Source organism: Cariama cristata, unplaced genomic scaffold (assembly GCF_000690535.1).
Source record: "Cariama cristata isolate BGI_N322 unplaced genomic scaffold, ASM69053v1 scaffold11545, whole genome shotgun sequence".
Classification (NCBI taxonomy): Eukaryota; Metazoa; Chordata; class Aves; order Cariamiformes; family Cariamidae; genus Cariama; species Cariama cristata.
The window spans coordinates 1-19,309 of record NW_009616968.1 but is presented as its reverse complement, the minus strand read 5'-3'; the positions used below and the strand labels follow the sequence as shown (position 1 = coordinate 19,309).

The 19,309-nt window shown below is 35.7% G+C and overlaps 1 protein-coding gene across 1 annotated transcript in view; it reads right to left on the bottom strand.

The window, feature by feature from the left end:
- Positions 1-19,293, bottom strand: part of PPP4R4 (protein phosphatase 4, regulatory subunit 4) — a gene marked incomplete at its 3' end in the record, with an annotated part of 55,400 nt that extends 36,107 nt beyond the window's left edge. Inside the window, exons 1-2 of the mRNA XM_009700359.1 lie at positions 19,177-19,293; positions 18,614-18,687 (exon numbers count right to left, since the gene is read on the bottom strand). Of these exons, the coding sequence (XP_009698661.1) occupies positions 18,614-18,687; positions 19,177-19,293 (191 nt within the window). The remainder of the gene's footprint in view (positions 1-18,613; positions 18,688-19,176) is intronic.
- Positions 19,294-19,309: the final 16 nt, after the last annotated feature.

Below are 19,309 nucleotides of genomic sequence, written 5' to 3'. Positions count from 1 at the left end.
GCTGCCTTAACAAGCTGGAGAAACAAACAAACAGGGACCTTACAAAGTTCAACACTGGGAAATGCAAGTCCTGTAGTTGTGGAGGAATAACCCTGTGTACCAGTACAAGCTGGCGGTCAGCCAACTGGAAAGTGGTTTTGCCAGAAAGTAGCTGGAGGTCCCAGTGGACACCAAGCTGACCAGAAGCCAGCAATGCAACCTTACGGCAAAGATGGCTGACAGCATCCTGGGCTGCACTGGCAGAGCATCACCAGCAGCTCAACGGAGGTGATCATTCTTCTCTATTCAGCACAAGAAACTCATAGACAGATGGCAGCGAGTCCATTGAAGGGTCACTAAAATGATTAAGGGATTACAGCATCTAATATTTGAGCAGAAACTTAGACAATAGGGATTTTTAGTCTCAAGAAGAGAAGGCTTGGGGGCTGTATTTAATATGTACAAAATCCGATGTGAGGCAGTAAAGAAGACAGAAGCAGATTCTTCCCAGTGGTGCCCAGTTACAGAACAAGAGGCAATAGGGTCAAATTCAACATACAGGAAATTTCACTTCAACTTTAAAAAAAAGTTTTTCCACATCAGAGCGCTCAAATATTGGAATGAGTTGCCCAGACAGGTGGTAGAGTCTCCATCCTTAGGATTTAAAATCCTGAGTTCAGGACAAGACCCTGAATACCTTGCTCTAATTGACACTGCTTTGAGCAGAGAGGTGGACTAGACAATCTCCAGAGGTCCCTTCCCGCTACAACCATACTATGATTCTATGATTATATTCAGGATAGGTGTTTCCAGGTTTGCAAACTTTCAGTAAGCTCAGGGCAGACAGTAAGATCTCTTATATTTAAAATAACTAATGAGTTATAATGGATGTTTAAAAATTCCATTTGAGTTTAATTTTTAAAGCATTTTTAAAAACAGATTCTGCAAAATAAGAACAAAAAAGTTTTAAAAGTCCCTGAGTACTCAATTAGGAACATTTGTATCTGGAAAAGGAATGAAGGACTACAGCTCCTTCTACAGCATGAAGAAAGAAGATTAGTCACTGAATGTTCCCCAAGAGAATATTACCACAAAGGAGTTTGAAAAAGAGAAGACAGATTTACATATCTCCCTCTCTCCTTCATTTGCACTAGTCTGCAAAACATGATAACAGAAACAGAATAAAGCATTGTAAAGAAGACGGAGGTACCCAAGTTCTAACCAAACCACTGTGTTTATGAACTGACTTTAACACTGTGGCTAACTGTATCAGTTCAGCAAATACGATTTGTAAATAGCCATTGTTGAATCAACCACTGAAGTCCATGCTTTGCATAACTTAGTTTTATAAATCTAGAAGCTCTGATGGATAGCTGCAGGGGACTACACCGTCAATATCCCATAAGTGACACTATTTTCAGTGCAAGATTCCAAAATGCTCTGTGTTGGTCTAAATCTGCATTTGTTGAAAACAGAAGTAAAAATTTACCAACTTCAGTGAGTGAATATTAGAAAAACGTGATAAAAAAAAGGAGTAAGTATTCAAGAACTAATTAGGTATTAGGAAGATTCACAAAGAACATTGTCAAACATTGAAAAAAGGTGCCTGGAGGTTGGGGGATCCTTGGAGACATTCAAAACTCATCTGGACAACGCCTTGAGCAACTGATCTAACACCAAATTACGTTAGACTTGGAAGCTGGCCCTGCTCTGAGCAAGGTATTGGACCAAATGACCTCCAGAGGTCCCCAACCACCTAAACTATTCTGTGATTATGATTTGTAAATCCTAAACTCAATTTCCTATTTGTATAAAATCTCAGTATCAGGATTTAGCCTATTCAGAATGAGTCAGTATCAGTTCTCCTTCCAGGATTTCTGTTGTCCTATACAATACACTGGTTGCCAAGGTAAACTAGAAATCCAGATAAATATTTCTGTCAATAACATAAAAGTGACTGGCCCATAAGACTTCCTTAGAGAATCTTCTTTACCTTTATTGTGAAGATTTTTTTACACAGCAATCTTTCCTATACAGACAGGTAGACACTGGCTTAAAATTTATTAAACTGCTTTCTACATACTACTCTTGCTAAGTAAAACCCAACACTTTTATAAGTTTTATTTTTTAATTTTGTCTTTGATTGTATAATTTCAGGTTTTTGGTAACAAAAAGGGGAAAAAAAAATCTAGAAAGTAGAGAAATATCTTGAAATCACAAACACTGATGAGTGATTTTAAGACTAATTTTCATTTTATTTCAAGGGGAATACTCCTTTGATAAAATATAGTCTGTTATTTTCCGTAGAACTACAATTCTTTCTTAACACCAGTGTAAAGCAGCAACTTTCCTTTTATTTCATGTTATGTATGCTTACATTTTAGTTATACTTCTGTAAACATAAATTATATAACAGGAGTGTCTGAACATGTATTCGACTTATACTGTAATAAGTATATTATGAACAGACACAGTCCCATGGAAGGATCTGTCATTTCATTAAAATAACTTCCTTTAAGAGCCTCAGTTCAACAAAGACTGAGAAGCATGAGCTGTACAAATATTAACACGGTCTTGAAACTGTATATTACAAGGGAGATTTTATAGACCATAAATGCTGTACAAAATTGTTTGTACATTATCCTTTACCATGTTGCAAATGACAGAAAAAAGTATCTGGAATCAAAATGATGTTTAATCTGATAATTTGCCCTAGGATTTGAAACTGCAAAGACAGACATTTGGGATATATTTTTGAAATCAGATATCTGATGTATCAAACTGCTTACATTTCTGACATTGTACAGTAACTGCTAAAAAAAGGTTTGCTTCTCAAAAAAAGCTAATAAAAGAACTTAAAAAACCATTACTCATTTAGACACACATATATACGTAACTACAGATCTATGTATCATATTAACTATTTTATATATTATAACCAATCTTATGTATTAAAATACAGTATAGGGGCTCCTAAGCTGTCTGCTGCACTTTCTTCACTGTCAGAACACCTTTTGAAGACCACAGTTAGCTGGGCACCATATGTAACAACCTCAAAGCTAATTTAAACTGTCCTAGAAGCCAATGGCCTTTTCCTGTATGTACTAATACACTATAACATTTATGTATGCATGCCTTCATGTATATGAAATTTATGATAATATGCAAGATTTTAGAATAAGGATATAAACCAGACTGTAACTAAGTCCAAGGCTGTGATAGGGTCAAAGAAGCATTAAGCAGCTTCATCCTTTAGCCCTTCTCTCCCTCCCTCTGTTACCTGTCCAGCCAGAGTAAATAAAGAGAAGAAATTTTATTTTCAGGCTTCTATAATTTTGCTGAAAATAAGATAGAATAAAATGAATGTGAAAATGTAACACCTGATTGATATCCGTTTTCAAGAAGCCAGAAGTCTTGATAATATCACAGTATGAACATCTCCTTGCAATTGACATTATAATCCTTTTCTATGAAGATCTCATTTTCAAAACCACTTTCTCATCCTGATCTTCTCCATTAAAACTATGTGCCCATGGTCATTTTATAGCACATTTGGATAAAATCCACATTATCAATATATTAAAGAAAGAAGTACGTATCTGAACATGTACCACTACACATGAAACTTCTAGTGCAATTAAAATAAGAATGGAAAACCCAGATTTAGCTGCACAGTAGTTTTGTATTCATAGTAACCTTGTTTACCAGGATCACTTTGGTCAACTGAAGTTTCTTATTTCTGTTTGCTCGCTGAACAAAGAGAGAAAGGATTTCTAACTCATACAAATACTCCTTTCTGTTCCTGAGACAAAACAAATGTACTATAATGACACAATAATTTCATTCTTCCTAATATCATCAGTTTCTGTGAATTTAGACAGTAATTACTGCAAGGAAACATTAAGGTTTTCTCCCTTGAATTTTAAGAAAAATTTCAAGAGTATGCCTCAAAGGATCACATTTTCCTCTCAAATATTACCCTAGTATCAACGTTACTATCTCCTAGACGATAAGTGTTTCCTCTTCCTTAGATGACTTATAACACATACTGCATTTTGTATGGTCTCTAGGTAGAATTCATCAATTGAATTCATCAATTTCATTCAAAAAATAAAACCAGTCTTTTCACTCCAAGATCAAGATAAGGCAACTTTCAATTCCTAGGTGATAAAACAAAAATGAGCTAGTAGCTGATATCATTTTTCTCTCTGCCCAGTCCTCATTCACTGACTCAGAATCCATAATTTTCACTTTCAACAAGATTTGTCATTTCACAGCACGCATTATATGATATAAGAAGTCTTCTGAAAAAGTACAAGGCCTGTAATTTTTATACACAGAAAGTGAGAAAAAAAAAATAATCACAGATGCTAACCAAATTCTAGAAGGCTAAATTACTTCTACTGACCTAAATTTATCTTACAGTTTAACTTAGACACAGGATCTCTTCTCATTCTCCAGTGTAATGTTTTGTACATTTCATCCACAGAGTTCGCTATTTGTGGCATGAAAGAGATGAACACTTCAAATCACCTAACAAGTATTAAAATCTACTTAAGAGTCTTCTTCAACTCCTGAGTCTTACAAGTGTGGGGCATTATAAACAATAGAACCAAAAGCTCCCACTTTATTACTTATCTGTGTGTCTTTCAATCATGTATTCTCAACCTTTCTGACCATAACATATATACCTAGTATCAATTCCTTTTTTTTCCAGAGTAACTCTAATCCAATAGTTGTGGAAGTTCATGAGAACCTTCTCAGAAATATTTAAAGGTTCTTGATCCAGAAAGCTATATCTGTACATTTCAATGTCTCCTTTAGAAAATGGACTTGCAGGTCTAAAAAACTGTCTATTTTTTCAAGATTTATTGACTGCTCTAACAGAAAATATCGTTTCCCTTCACCTCAACGCTTGCTATGAATCTCTTCAATCATTTAAAACCAAACTATGCTATAGTAATTCCAGAAGGAATTCCTCTGCATACCATTAGGAAAAGCACATCAAAGGTTAGGAAAGCAACTGTTACTGGTCTATTTGTCTATATCTGCATTGCTTCATAAAAAACCCTTTTCTGTATAAACAAGAGTTTTATATTGAAGACCATGGTAAGAGCCTGAAATAACCATAACCTTCTAAGATTGAAAGTACAAGTAGGGCGTTTGTGCCATCTTCCAAAAAATTCAGACTTTTTAGAATAGACTTGTAAGATCCAGAACAACAAAATCTAAGTTGCCACATCAACCACCATAACATAGACAAATGGTACATAAAACACACTTTGTACATGAGTTGACCATCCACTTTCAAAAAAAAATCCCAGACTGAATCAAAAGAAAATTCAAATGTAAAAGACTAGTAGAGACATTGTAAATAATACTAAGTACAGAATGAATGATTGTACAGTAAATGAATGAAAAGCCGCAAGGAAAAAAAAAATTTAAAAGGGTAAACAGAGTGAACCCAAGGGTTTGAAGCTATTGCTCACAGCATTTTCCCCCATACGCAAGAGAAATATATCTATATATTGTATACAGATGTATATAGATATATTTTTTTATATACAGAAATTGTAAGTAAACAGATATATATAATAATATAAACTGAGCTCATGTTTCAGTTTGCTCACAATTTTACTGCTGTATTTTTCACTGAAAAATATATCTGAAATTTTAGAAACTCTTTTGAAGCTTTAGCTGTAGAAGCAGTTCTTTTTTCCCAAGCAAGGAAATCTGACTGTGACCTCAGAATGACTTCAGACAGCTCACGCTAAATTTCTACCAAATTATTGCTGTCATACTCAAAAGGCCTGGTGACTCAAAAGAAACAAGATAATTAGAAAATGAACACAAAACTGTGAACTTACTTATAAGCTAGCTTTTTGACAGCTCAGAAGTGGAAAGCCTTGCTTGTTCACCTTCAGTTCATTATTCAAATATTTTCAAGTAGTATGGGACATCTACTTCAGATCGATGCAGTCACATGCATCAACAATACAATGTCACACAGCTAACTCTAGTGTTGCTTTCTCATCTGTCAGAGGTAACCATAGATCAAAAGGCAGCTTCTGAGGTAAACATGTAAATAACTAAAAATTACTTCAATTCCAAGCTGTTGCTGATTCACATTTTGTCAAACAAAAAAGCGCTTTACTTGATCCATGTTCACTTTGGGAAGTAGGATGAAATTCAGATACTTAATTAAAATGAAGAAAGAGAGTAATGTCTCAGAAAGATATGTGATTTGTTCCATTGACAGCATACAGCTTGGAGTGGACAGATAATCAAACCAGATAATACAATTAACATAGAAATTGAAGTGATGACACAAGTCTTGCAAATTTCCAGCTCTCTGGCAGAATAATTTGAAACAGTAGATAAAAACAAGTATTATATGTACCGATAATTCATCTGTATTTACATTCCTGCTAAAATCATTATGAGTACACTATCAGAATCCTCCTGCCTACCCAGCTAGGTTTAGGTAATTATAATCCCAATAGCATTCCCTACCTTCAAAATCACTACAATGATCTTAAATAGCCATTTGTTAGACTATTTTTTCTTCACATACTCATATTTTCACTTATTTCTAATGGTACAATTATCCCAAAGAGAGTCTGACATTCTGCAATGGAAAGAATAAATAAAGCATTTACCAGAAATTCCACCCACATTTACTAAAATTAGTTCAGAGTCATCTCTGGGAAAAAAGAATACCTCTTTCTTTGGAATGCATGTCAAATACGCTCAACTGCATAGATCCTTCACAGCACACCAGTGTTAACCAACAGAATATCTGGCTTATATATTTACTATGTTAGTATCAATATCCTTCTATGGAAGCAAAGGAACACAGGAAAAGAAAAATTATAGTAAAAGGCAACCATTGATACAATACCATTTGCACACCACTTTTTTCCTCCCCCCTTTGGTTTGTTTGTTACTGAAAATGAACAGAATAAACTCATCACTAAAAGGTGTGGGACAGTAAATTCTTAGTCTAAACTCATTGTGGAATATTAACACAATGTATTATTTTAATGAATAATACTTTTATTAGGTATCTGATATGGCACCCATGCAAATGGATATCTCCAGGTAGAATTTACCTTAAAAACAGCACACAGTGCTTAGAATATCAATGTTATTTCAGCGCATCCAGAACTCCAAAGGTCTGTATTAGTATCACAGGGCCAACAAAAGTCTTGACAGGTGCCACACAAACCATCTGAACTGGTATTCAGTGTGTAGCCTCCCAAAGATAATGAGCTTAAGGCAAACCCTCAGTCATAGAGATGATGGCAAAGAAAAGGAAAATAAGATGTATGCATTTGCAAGGGAAAGAACAGCATATGAGGAAAAATAAAATCAGTTTTCTCTATGTTGGACTCAAAAAGCTGGAGCGACAGAATAAAAAAAAAACAAAACACACACTACTATTTGCACCCTTCACCAAAAAGCACATAAAGTGAGTCATGAACACCTCGTACAACCTAACAAGTACTAAAATCTACTTAGAATCTTCTTCAGCTCATGGGTTTTATAGGTGTGGGGCATTATACACAACAGACCCAAAAGCTGCCACTTTCCAATTGCTCGTTTAAAAAAACCCAAACAAATAAACATACAAAAAATCCTTAATTTAATCAGGAAGTAAGATGAGGCACTGGAAAAATCAGTACCTAAAGCCTTCAGAACTGGCAATAAATAAGCAAGATACAAAGATCTGGATATTAATTTTATTGCTCTATTTACTCTCCAACACATCATTTTGAAACACGCGGGACAGTTTAATTGATCAAAGTGCAAGTGTATTTATCTGCCCTTAAGAGTTGATTTTTCCATACCAGTGTGCACCTAATCATTTATTACAAACTCATGGTGCAAGTACTTTCTTCGTGTGTAATACAACAGGCATTCAAGGTTCAAAAGAAGTTACAAGTAACCCTTAAAATGCACCTACAGTGCACTACATACAGTGATAAAAATAAAAGCAAATACACATAGTCTTGGGTTAAAACCTGTACTAAAGAAGTACGTTAATTTTAAGTAGTCATCATTCTTTTCTCCATTGATTTAGTGGTTAGCACTTGATACAGTTGTAAAGAAGCAAAAAAAAAAAAAAAAAAAATCTTGCCCTGAAGACTATACCCTAAATAACTTCTAGCTCCCAAAATGGCAGAGAAATACGTATCCTAATCCTGAGCTTTTAAATGCAATTACATAAAGGAGATTAACTGTTTATAACAGAAGAATTTTAGTGCAAGCAGCAATGAGGCAGTGACTCATGTTTTGCTATTTAATATGGACATAAATCCTCCTCCTCAAAAAGCTCAGTTACAATTTCAGCAGTGAAAATGGCATCTTTTCTGTTTCTGCCTTTAAAGCTGGCATTTTTATCTCCAGACCTGCACAACAATGTAAGCAATATTATCAAGTAAATACATATATTAAAGCAGATGCCCTTCACATTTCTCTATTGCATGTGTTTATTCTGTCAGAGACAATACAATAAATTCATATTTACAACAAAAACATAGTTAGTATTTTTAAAGCATTTCCTTACTGTCCCTAGCCTAGCCTTCTCAATATACTCTTGGTAAGAGAAGTTACCAAGCAATTTCACTGGGGCGGCAGAGGGGGAAAGGAGGGCAAGGGAAGAGAGTACACACTACTTTGGAAAGTCAGACCACAAGCTTGTCAGCTGCACTTCTCCTGCAGCACAGGCAAACAGTAAATCATCCCATTTTGCAGATATAACCCCTTGCAAGCGAAATGTAATGATATTGCTGAGTGCAGTCACGCTCCTCCTACTGTGCAGCTCTGTTGATATCAACTGAGTTATCAATGCTTCAACCCAGCTTGAATCCAACTTTCCTGCTCTTCTCCAACTGTTAAAGAGAAATAACTCCAACGAGTTATACAGGCAGCTTTGAAAAACTTCTATTTAATCTTAGCATAAACCGACAGCTCCAATGCTTACTGGTGTTCTTTGTTGTTCAACAATAGTCATCAGAGGGCAAAGCTAATTGATACCTACCCAAATTAATTCACTGTTTTTACTTCAAGAAATGTGGACTCAAAGCTTTTTACTAGGGGCATAATTGACAATTTGTATACAAAGCTATTCTCACAAGCAAAAAAACAGGGGCTCCAAGAATTTCTGCTTATACCCATCCTCATGCCCCTGGATTGCCACAGAAAACTCTGTGACAACTTTTGCAATTTTATTCAAAATTACAGTACATTGCCATTTAAAAAAATAAAAACAAATTATATCATTCTGATTTAAGATACACTGAGGAAAGAAAAAAAAAGTCTATGTTTTTTTTCCACAATCAAGTGGAAGATTTAACTTTAGAAACCTATGAGAAAAATGCCTTAGGAAAAATTATCCGTATTGATCCATTTGCAAAGCCAGAAGAATTCTCTTAAACTGGACGATTATTGAAAAAATGAGTAAGGACAAGAATGGATAAGTTACTTTTTTTTTCCCCATTGGAAAGAATGTAAGAGTATGCCCTGTGAGGCTTCAGGCTTTCTTCATCATTATACATTATTTTGACTTGGTGATGCTGGTCACCTTTATATAATCTTACAGAAATTGTAAGTTTAAAAAAAAAAATGTCTGAAGTCTTTCAAATACGTTCTTCGCTATTCTAAGTAGATAAAGTCAATAAAACAAGACCCCTAGTTACTATACTGAACTTGGATTCAAACACACTTAAAATGATACAGTTCCATTCATGTCAGTTCATCCATCCCTGCTTACAAACAGCCTGAATCTGACTTTCTTATGCTATCGCAAATTTAAGAACAGTGGAAGAACAGGAAAGTAAGAATTACAGAGAAGCATGAGGACTAAAAATCACACTGTAGCATATTTCTGTAAACAGAGTGTGTAATTTTGTAATTATACAATGACTAAGAAGTACTGTCTATCCGTAGACTCTGTTAGGAAAGGAGTAGGTATCTAAAATCCATTAGTATGTAAGGGGTAGATGGGCAAGACGTTTCCATCAATACTTACCAAGTTCAAGAAAGCATAGCAATTCCCCTCAGTCCTGCTGTGAATTGATACAACTGACAAGGAATGACTCAGCTACTCTGCACATGAGAGTTGTACACATTCTCAGAACTCACAGCCACGCAACACAGAATAAAGAAAACTGCTCCAGAAACAACCGCTACCAAGATACAGAGGAATATATCTAGAGCCTGATATTTTTATTCCTTAATATTAACCCCTCATAGGGCAATGTTTTGCAAAAAGAAACATATAGAAACATTTATCGAATGCAAAAGAATCTAAAGGTAGAATTAAAACAAGAATACCTGCATCATCAAGAGTCCATTCAAATAATAACATGGATATGAAATATCTGGTACATTTTCCTGCTTGCATGAAAGTATCAGCCAGAGGCAATACAGTATGCCTCAGACAGATGTATCTGAGATCCAGCAGAAGTTTCCAAGTGGTTCTTTGTCTCTTTTCTCATTCTATTTTATTATGACTCATAAAGCAGAAAGACATTTTTCTTCTGTAGACAGGGGTGTTCATCTGATAGGCTATAGGGAATTAACATTCAATGGGAAAGACTCCAGCATGTCAAAAAGTGTCTCCATTAGACCAGTAAGGTTATTGATGGAGAGAAAAGCAACTTCAAGAACTGCAGCGAATGTGATAGCCATGCAAAACTATTTTTAACAGACTGTGGCAGAATAGTTAGAGAACCCTTATTTTTAAAGCCTGCAAAGGATAATGTTATTGTTCAGAAAAGACTCTTGCTAGTTTTGCATCACTAGCCTATCTTTAAAAAAAAAATCTTTCCCTGAGGACGTAACTCGTCTTTGGCTAAAGATGCCACTTGTGGGATTAGTTTTGGAATGTTGAGCAACCTTTTTTTTCAGGCACAGAATCCTATAATCATGTATAATTTAAACAGTTGATTCTTTAGCTGTAATACAGGTTTTGCCAGACTATGTCAATAGAAATCCTCGCTATAGAAATCACTTCCCATTTCCTTTTCAGTTTGTCTTCAAGACCTAAAGAGAACTTCTCTTATGCAAAAAACTGCCCCTGAAAGATTAAATAAGACACCCCATCCAAGAAGAACTTCTCAACGACTAAGACCTCCTTAAATCGCTTAGTCTCAAGAACTCTACATTCCCATTCTGTTTTCCCAGTGCAAAAATTTCTGTTTAAGTAATGAAATAATCCTGGTTTCTTTCCTGTGACAATGGTTTAGGCTCTGAGGCTTGACAAAGATTCGGTGTACCTTTACCACAGTGCTGGCATTTAGACTACCAGCTGGTGTAACGACAACAAAAGCATCAATATTACTAAAGTTAGCTCTAAAAATAGCTAAATAAAACAGTTCTACAACTATACCCCAGAGAACAGGATTCATTTGAAATCTCAATGAAGCCATGTGTCTCATTCCAAAATATTCCTGTCATAGCATATCAGGCACAGACACAGGCCCAAGCCTGCAGTCCTAGTTCCTATCCTAGTTCCCAAAGTCCTTAAATTATAATCAGAATTTCACCTTGGTAAAACAACTTCCCTTCACACCAAGTTTACAAAGTGCAGCAATGTGAACCAATACATAACGGAGTGTTACCTGTCTCGTTTTGTGGAGATTCACAGGAGTATTTAGAACAGCTCTGATTGTAAAAACATGTGGCGTATCAGCACTAAGGATCATTATTCAGAAGAGTCTCAAACTACTCAGATTTTGGGGTTGGGTAATTGTGCATGCTACTATCCTGATACTCACAAAACTGAAATATCTGCTACTGCTTTTAGGGGAAGAGTAGCTGCACCAGTACTAACTGCTGCTTCTTCTCCCTGTCAGCAACAAACAAAGTAGAGTCAGAGTGCAGGGCCATGGAAGCATCACACCATGACATGTGAAGGCCTCCCTATGCCTACAACAAAGTAGTCCTCAAAACACCTGAAGGAATTTGCAAGAAAATCCGCTAGATACTTGTTTCAGTCACTAGCGTATGACAGTCATTATATTACAGGGCACCATCATGTGAAAGTGTTCTCAGACTTGCCATAAATGGACAGCTTGACCTACTCTTTAAGGAGTTTGTACCTTTGATATATTCTAAGACAAAACATTACATTTTCCCATCTGCATCCTCATGCAGTTTCCACTGTATGCACCTCCAGGTCCTGACATAAACTAGTGCAATGCTATTATCTCTTGCCAAATCAGGCAAAGGATACAAACATAAATTAGTAATATTGAGCAAGCATGAGGATAAAAGCTCCTTACAAGCACAAAATGTTGTTATAAACAGTTGGGAGCTTTCTAAGGAAGGTGATATAAAGAAGAATTATTATACTTACACATTAATTATGTGCCATTTCAAAATGAACTGTGCAGCTGTTATTTATTAAATGCTAGCGGTCATTTAAACAAAAACAAAACAAACTCAGTCTCCTGCTGGGCAACATGCTATTCCTGTATGGAATTTGTCATGAAGAAAGAAACACTGTAAATATTTAGTCAGATTTTTCTATGTAGATCTTTTCAAGGAGAGCATGATAAGGTTTTCCCAGGGCAACAGAAAAAAATTTTGGAAGTTAAGAAAACCCACAGTTCTTTCAACTGTGTTTAGTATTAAAAACAGCATCCACGCAGCTACCTAGTTTCTCCTTATTATGTCATGCACAAAAATGCTATGAAACCTAAATATAATTGACATCTCCAGACAATTTGACAATGCATAAGAAAGAGCTACCACTGATCTCACACATCGCAGCTCTCATGTAGACTTCCAAAGTCCATTTAATGTCAGAGGGATCATTAAATACAGTACCGCTGATACTTTATACTCTCTGATCATTTCAGCCAGTACTTGACTTCACAGATTCAAAGTATAGATTAAGATTAGAATAACCCAAACTACATTTGTTCTGCTATTGATGGGAAAGTGTTCTACCAGGTGTGACTTCTTTGCTCATGCTCCCACTTATAGTAGCACGAGCAGTCATGCAACTGCACATTTTGTTGGAAGCAACTACCTGAAAAATTTGTTAGAATTAGCATCAATTCCCTAATCTGACCAAGACTGCATGGCTGCAATAGTATTAGTGCTGGCACACAAAATTTATCAGTAACATGAAGTCATGTAAGGAAAGGAGAGAAGGGCTATTCTTTCTCATATAGGAAGAGCTTCATTCAGCTTAACTTGATTGTGAAACTATACACCAGGAAACCTTAGCTTCACGAGTACCATAAACCAGCCGAATGTAGTGCGAAGTCTCAAAGCCACTGCACCCCCCCTCCCCAAGCACTGTTCCCATGCTGCTAGCCAATTCCTGTGTGCTGGCACAGGTCTTTTTTTAACCTGCACAGAGTCCTGGATCACACAGTTGATCTGTTTTAAAACCAACCGTTATTTTCAGGGTTTCCCTCAGATAAATTCCCCAATGTGCTGTGCAGGCACAAAGGCAAATGTAGCACAAATGCTAGGAGGAGGAGAGGACGGGCACTCCCATCTTCCTGCACTGACTGTGGCCCGAGAAAGAAAACTGAAAAGAAGATTTTTCTCTCTTTCTCTTTTTTCAAGGTTTCTCAAAGCACTGTATTAACTCTGCTCTGTGTATTTACAGCTGGTTCTTCAGTTGTAGTTTCAACTCAGCAAAGAAGTACTTGCACAAATCAAAATTTTAATAAAAGTATGTGACATAGCATCATTTCAGAAGACTACAGGTATAACTTTAAAGTGAAAGAATCAATTTCATATACATTATTTGCATAACAAAGTCAAGCTCAAGCAACTAATTTATCCATCCAAGTGAATCACGAACAAAACTTTAATAAAATTTAAGTTGTAATTCACAAAATAAAAGACAAGGAAAAAAACTGAAGAATCTTAGTATTTACAGCTTGTCAGTATAGTTGGAAGAATTATTTTCCAATATGATTAGCATGACAGCTGGCTCTTTCAGTATACTGCATATGCATCAGGACCATAAATTCAGAAGCTGTATAATCAGAACAGAGGAGCCAGTTCTCATGATTTTGTAACACAAAAAAATTGACACAATGTTTATATTAGAAAATCAGCTCCTACATTACATTTAAATGAAGGTTTTCATTTAAATTCAAAAGGTGAGCTGCTTGCACCTACAGAAAAGAAAAATCTCCAAAACTAACATGATGAAGACTAAAAATTAGAAGGAAAAAAAAGAAAATCTTTCAAATAGTAATGGTTTTGACACTCACAATTAACAAGATACATTGTATAAAAAGATGTTTAGAATTTGAGAATACTCTATTGTAGCCATCTTTGATTAGCTAAAGTACAACTTTTTTTAAAGACATGCTAAGTTTATAGGCATTGAATTCTTTCCAATCTACATAAAGTATCTATTGCGTCTTCAAAAACGGTGCTAAATATTTTGAAGGGGATTGTGTTGTTTTCTAAACTGAGAGATAGGATCACTCCAAAACCAAAATACAGTATGTTCCCAAAAGGGTGAATAATTCAACCTTCCACCTTGATAACTCATTACTACCCTGTTATTTTGAGTACGACGGAAATGTCAAGGCCTGGAAGCTTTAACACTAAGCAGGCACAAATTAACAAAAAGTAGCTGAATATAAAATAATACAGTACACAAACCAATGTAAAACCCCTAGGGAAATCTATCAGAAAAGTCCTCAGAAAACAAACCACTCTATAGTGTGCATGCCAGTAAGCATCCTTGTATCCAAACCATATTCACATCGGGCAAAGAATATATATTTTGCTATTGGCTATAGGCCATAAAAGGGTGAGCTACAGTAAGACAAATAAAAATAAGTAATAACATCAAACAACAGCAAGCATGGAAACTAAGCCTACAGGTAAAAGTTCATAGCAGGAATAAAAATTTTAGTCCCTGAGCTGCTTATTGCCACTGTCCTGGTGGAGGTCACGATGCCCTGAAGTGGAATGCAAACTATTCAGTCGCTTCAGTGCAAAGCCTGGCAGCTCATCTTAATCTGCTGATGGTTTTATGATAAGCCTTGACAAGACGGTTGAGGTGCACATAGCTATTTTGCTCTCCTTGTTCTTCTGACCAATAACATGCAAAACAGTGTCAGAATACAACTCTTCATCAATTCCAGTTAGACCCGCCAGAAACCACCAAGCACTCAGGCTGAATCTCTAAAACATAGATCCTAGACACTCAGATGCCTCTCCCTCTTTAGGTACCTAAATCCATTTGATTTCAATGGGAAGTTCATAAACATCTCCAACAACCCAGTCTAAGGAAGCCCAGTTCCTCAACCAGAATCAAGGTTAATTGAGATTACAGCAAATGACAGTCTAATTTGCTACCGCATTCTTCTTAAATCAGCACTTACTCAGTCTAATTGCAGAATGTTACCTAATTAAAACTGAGTACTCTGGGTAACACAGATCTAAAGCTGAAGTTCACCCATGCTTATGTCATACTAAAGTGACTCTGGCCACCAGGAGAACTACTGAGTCCTCTCCTTTTGCTTGCACAACCGTTTCTATATCCACACGATGAGCCAAATCAAGGAGTTGATTTAGCTGAAAACCAATCTGACTAAGAACAATCAGCTTTAGCTAGATCATCCTGTCAATCTACCTCATTACATAGTTATCTGAAGAACAGTACTGGCAGAAAAGGGGAGACTGAAAGCAAAGTCATGCCCTAAAAAAATAATAATTAAAAATACAGAGAGAGAGAGAGAGAGAGAGAGAAACTTGTTAGGATTACCAAAATCACAATTAGCACTTTAGAATGTAAAACTAAACTACGACAGGTAACATCAGAAAACAAATTAAAATGAGCCACATCCCTATGAAAGTGAGGTCTCAAACAGGATTAATGTGTCAATGTACTCACCATGTGCTAAGAACATTTGTAGACATATATCATTCTTAAGAGAAGACAGTGAACAGAAATTCACAAAATCTATGACAATACATCATGGCTACATACAGACAGACAAGACATTGTGGAAACACAAAATGGTCATTAGATAGATACAAAGACATACTAGATGAGCAAAACAAATAACTTTACAATATCAAGAAGTAAAAGAGCATGCCAGAAACTCCATAGTATTACTGGCAAATGAGAAGTAATGCAAGAGGTGAAAAAAGTAGCATGAACAGATGAAACAGTTGAGAAATTAATACCTCCTCACACACACAATATAGCAAGAATCAATCACAGGAGAAAAAAAACAAAACAAAAAACAAAGCCCACTATTCAGACACCAAAAACCTCAGACAGTAAAAGGGTGTACTGTTGTCTCCAACTAGGATGTCAATGTACCTGTTTTCCGACTACAATAGTGAAAGACCTCAAAAGCAGAAATCTAGAAAAAGCAAGTATCTAGTAAACATACAACTTTGCATGTAAGCAGACCAGAGTATCCAAGTTCAAGGGTGGAAAGGAGAAGTTGGGGGCAGGTTTTGGAGCACAAGGAGGATGCGAAATGAGAAGAAAATAGTTGGGCTTCTTTGTTCAGAATGAAAGCCATTAAAACATGAGGACTCTTTCTGGACTTTCACAGAAAATAATTATTAAACATTAGCTTTGCTGTATCGTACAAAGCTTTCACTCAGTATTAGTCAGCTCCATTGTACTGGACAAGCAACACTAAAGATATTCTCCTCAGTAAATTAAAAATCTCCAACTTGCAGATTAGGTTTACATAAATAAGTGACAATAAAAAAGACAATATGACACAACATTAAGCACTTTGATACTATTTGTAGATATTTGAGGTAAGAGATTTGCTTTCTATTATTGTTCTTGCACATATATTTTTTTTAATGTATATGGAGATAGCATCATCCTTTCCAAACAGAGTCCAACACAGACATCATTAACAACTCATTTCAATCTCACCAAAGCAACTTTTACAGTGGGATTTTCAGAAAAGGCAGTGTCTTTTTGGCTAACATCAAGGATGGTGCCATATAAGGGCCAACCTGAAGGACTGCAAATAATGCATCTATGTGAGAAAATGAGGCACAAAAGGACCAGACTGACATTATTGTCAAACAGGAACAGACAGGGTATTGTATTGTAATAGATTAAAAAACACCAGACAAGCCAAAAATATCTACCTTTGTACATTACATAAAGGATACTACCTGTGTTACAGGCAGCTTTTCAACTCTCTTTGCTTGTACTCCACTCAGTACAGGGAAGGCAATATACTATTGAACAACAAAAGCTTCCACTGGATTATTGTATTAACATACCTGGACAATCACAGCAAGCGATTGCCTTACAAGAAGCTTACCAAGCAAAGATGAAGCTACCTTTCAGCAATGAGGGCAATGCAGAGGCAAAAATGAAAATTTCATCACAAGGAAAAGAGTATTATGGCCCCAGAACAGCTGCTCAAGTTGAGAGAAAGCAGATGAAGACATCAGGAGAAGTTCAAGGCCGGGTTGAAAAGCAATTAGTAAGATGAAATATATGAAGTGGAACATTTTACCCTTTAACAAAGCAATGATCCAGTAAAGACATATTGCTGGAAACCTGATCTTTAATTGGAAAAAGAGCAAAGATATTTGCTGCCACACTATGCTGATTGCTGTGAGGTAAAACCAAAATTGATATGAATCCTTTGCAATGGTATGCACCACATGCAAATTGTTTCCCCTGAATTTCCCTAGAGTCAACAGACTGCTTTGGGTACAGGAACTATTAGTAAAGCAAGTCTTAAAATCCACTATTTAATAAAGTTCAGCATTAAAAAAACATAAAACAAAACTCAGTATCAAAAATAGTATCAGTGGGCAAAAATGCTTACCCAAAAATAATGCCATGCGCCCCAAAAAGATAAAATTAAGGCACTGAGAATATCTACTCTAATCATTGAGGACATGCATAGACTAGAAGAGTCCTTGAAAGAGCAGAATAAGCAAACTGAGAGGGAGCCACAGCTGGTTCTCCAATTATTAGGTATTGTTTAAAAATGCATACTCAAATCAAAATCCCTCAGAAAACTGGTATTCTCAAAGATGACTTACACAGTAGTTGAAAGATCTGCATTGCAAACTATCAAAATTTAAGTTATTCAAGTAGCTGCAAATAAATACTTTAAAGAACAAGAAGAAGCAGGTAAAATGAAAAACCAGAACACAAGGAAGTATTAATATCTCCTTCAGTATTTCCTAAGGACCATAAAACTAATCTCAAGTTTTCTCTTCTGAAAGCCCAAACGTATACAGTATGCTCAAACAGCTCTGTTATCAGTCTGTGGTAACTGCTCATGCCTTAGAGTGAATATGAAGTCACTGAATGATTGGTGTTATTAATCTTAACACCCAGGGAATTTTGCAAAATCAACTGCAGGGGAAAAGAAGATGAAGTACAACTCAGTGTTGGTGAGGGCCATATTAGAAACTCAGAAATGTTTACAGATGTACACAGGCATCCTATGCATTTAAAAAAGAAATTACAGTACTTATTTTTATCTTGCCTATATGTTTAATTCAGCAGAAAGTAAAAAAAACTACTACTGAAAGACAGAAAATAAAAGGAGTGAAGAGTAAAGCACTAGAAAAAAAGCTGTATGTAAGCATGATGGTCAGCAATGTTTCACAGTAATATTTCAGGAAATACCTGAGTAGATAAACAGCCCTTTCAATATCACTGAGTTCTTCATCAACTGTCAATCTTTCTATTTCTTCTGGTGTCTGTCAAGCGTGAAATAGAGATTATGAGTTTACAATGCCTTAACTATTTCACCATTTTAATCTTCTTAAAACAACCCATTCCTCCCCACACATCCAGGGACAGTTCCATGAGTAATTTGAATTTACTCCTTGAAATTTTTAGCCAACGTTTCAAATTCAATCAAATAAATCTTTCACGAGCAAAAGATGGGATGTAATAGAAGCACAGTTCCATGTCAGGCACTATCACTATTAATCACGTAAAGTCATATATAAATTAAACTAAAGACCTAAATTAGTCATTTTTTTCCCAGTTTAATACTCTTATACTGAAAATATTAAGTCCCTGCTATATATAATTCGAGATTGTTTATTCCAAAATGACCGAAAACAATTTTTTAGTACCCTGGTGCTGTAAAAATAAACTGCCTATTCCGTTAGCTGTGCATAAATAAAACAGACACAATTTCAAATGGATTTTAAAGCATCGTTCTATTTTGAAATATATACCTTCAGGCTCCTGCGTACTGGCCTCTCTATAATAGTTAGTTCCTGCAGGTCTTCTATGTATCCAAATAAATTGTTCTGACTAAAATCCATTTTGGAGAAGAGGATTATTGGATGCATGTAACAACTAAAGCCT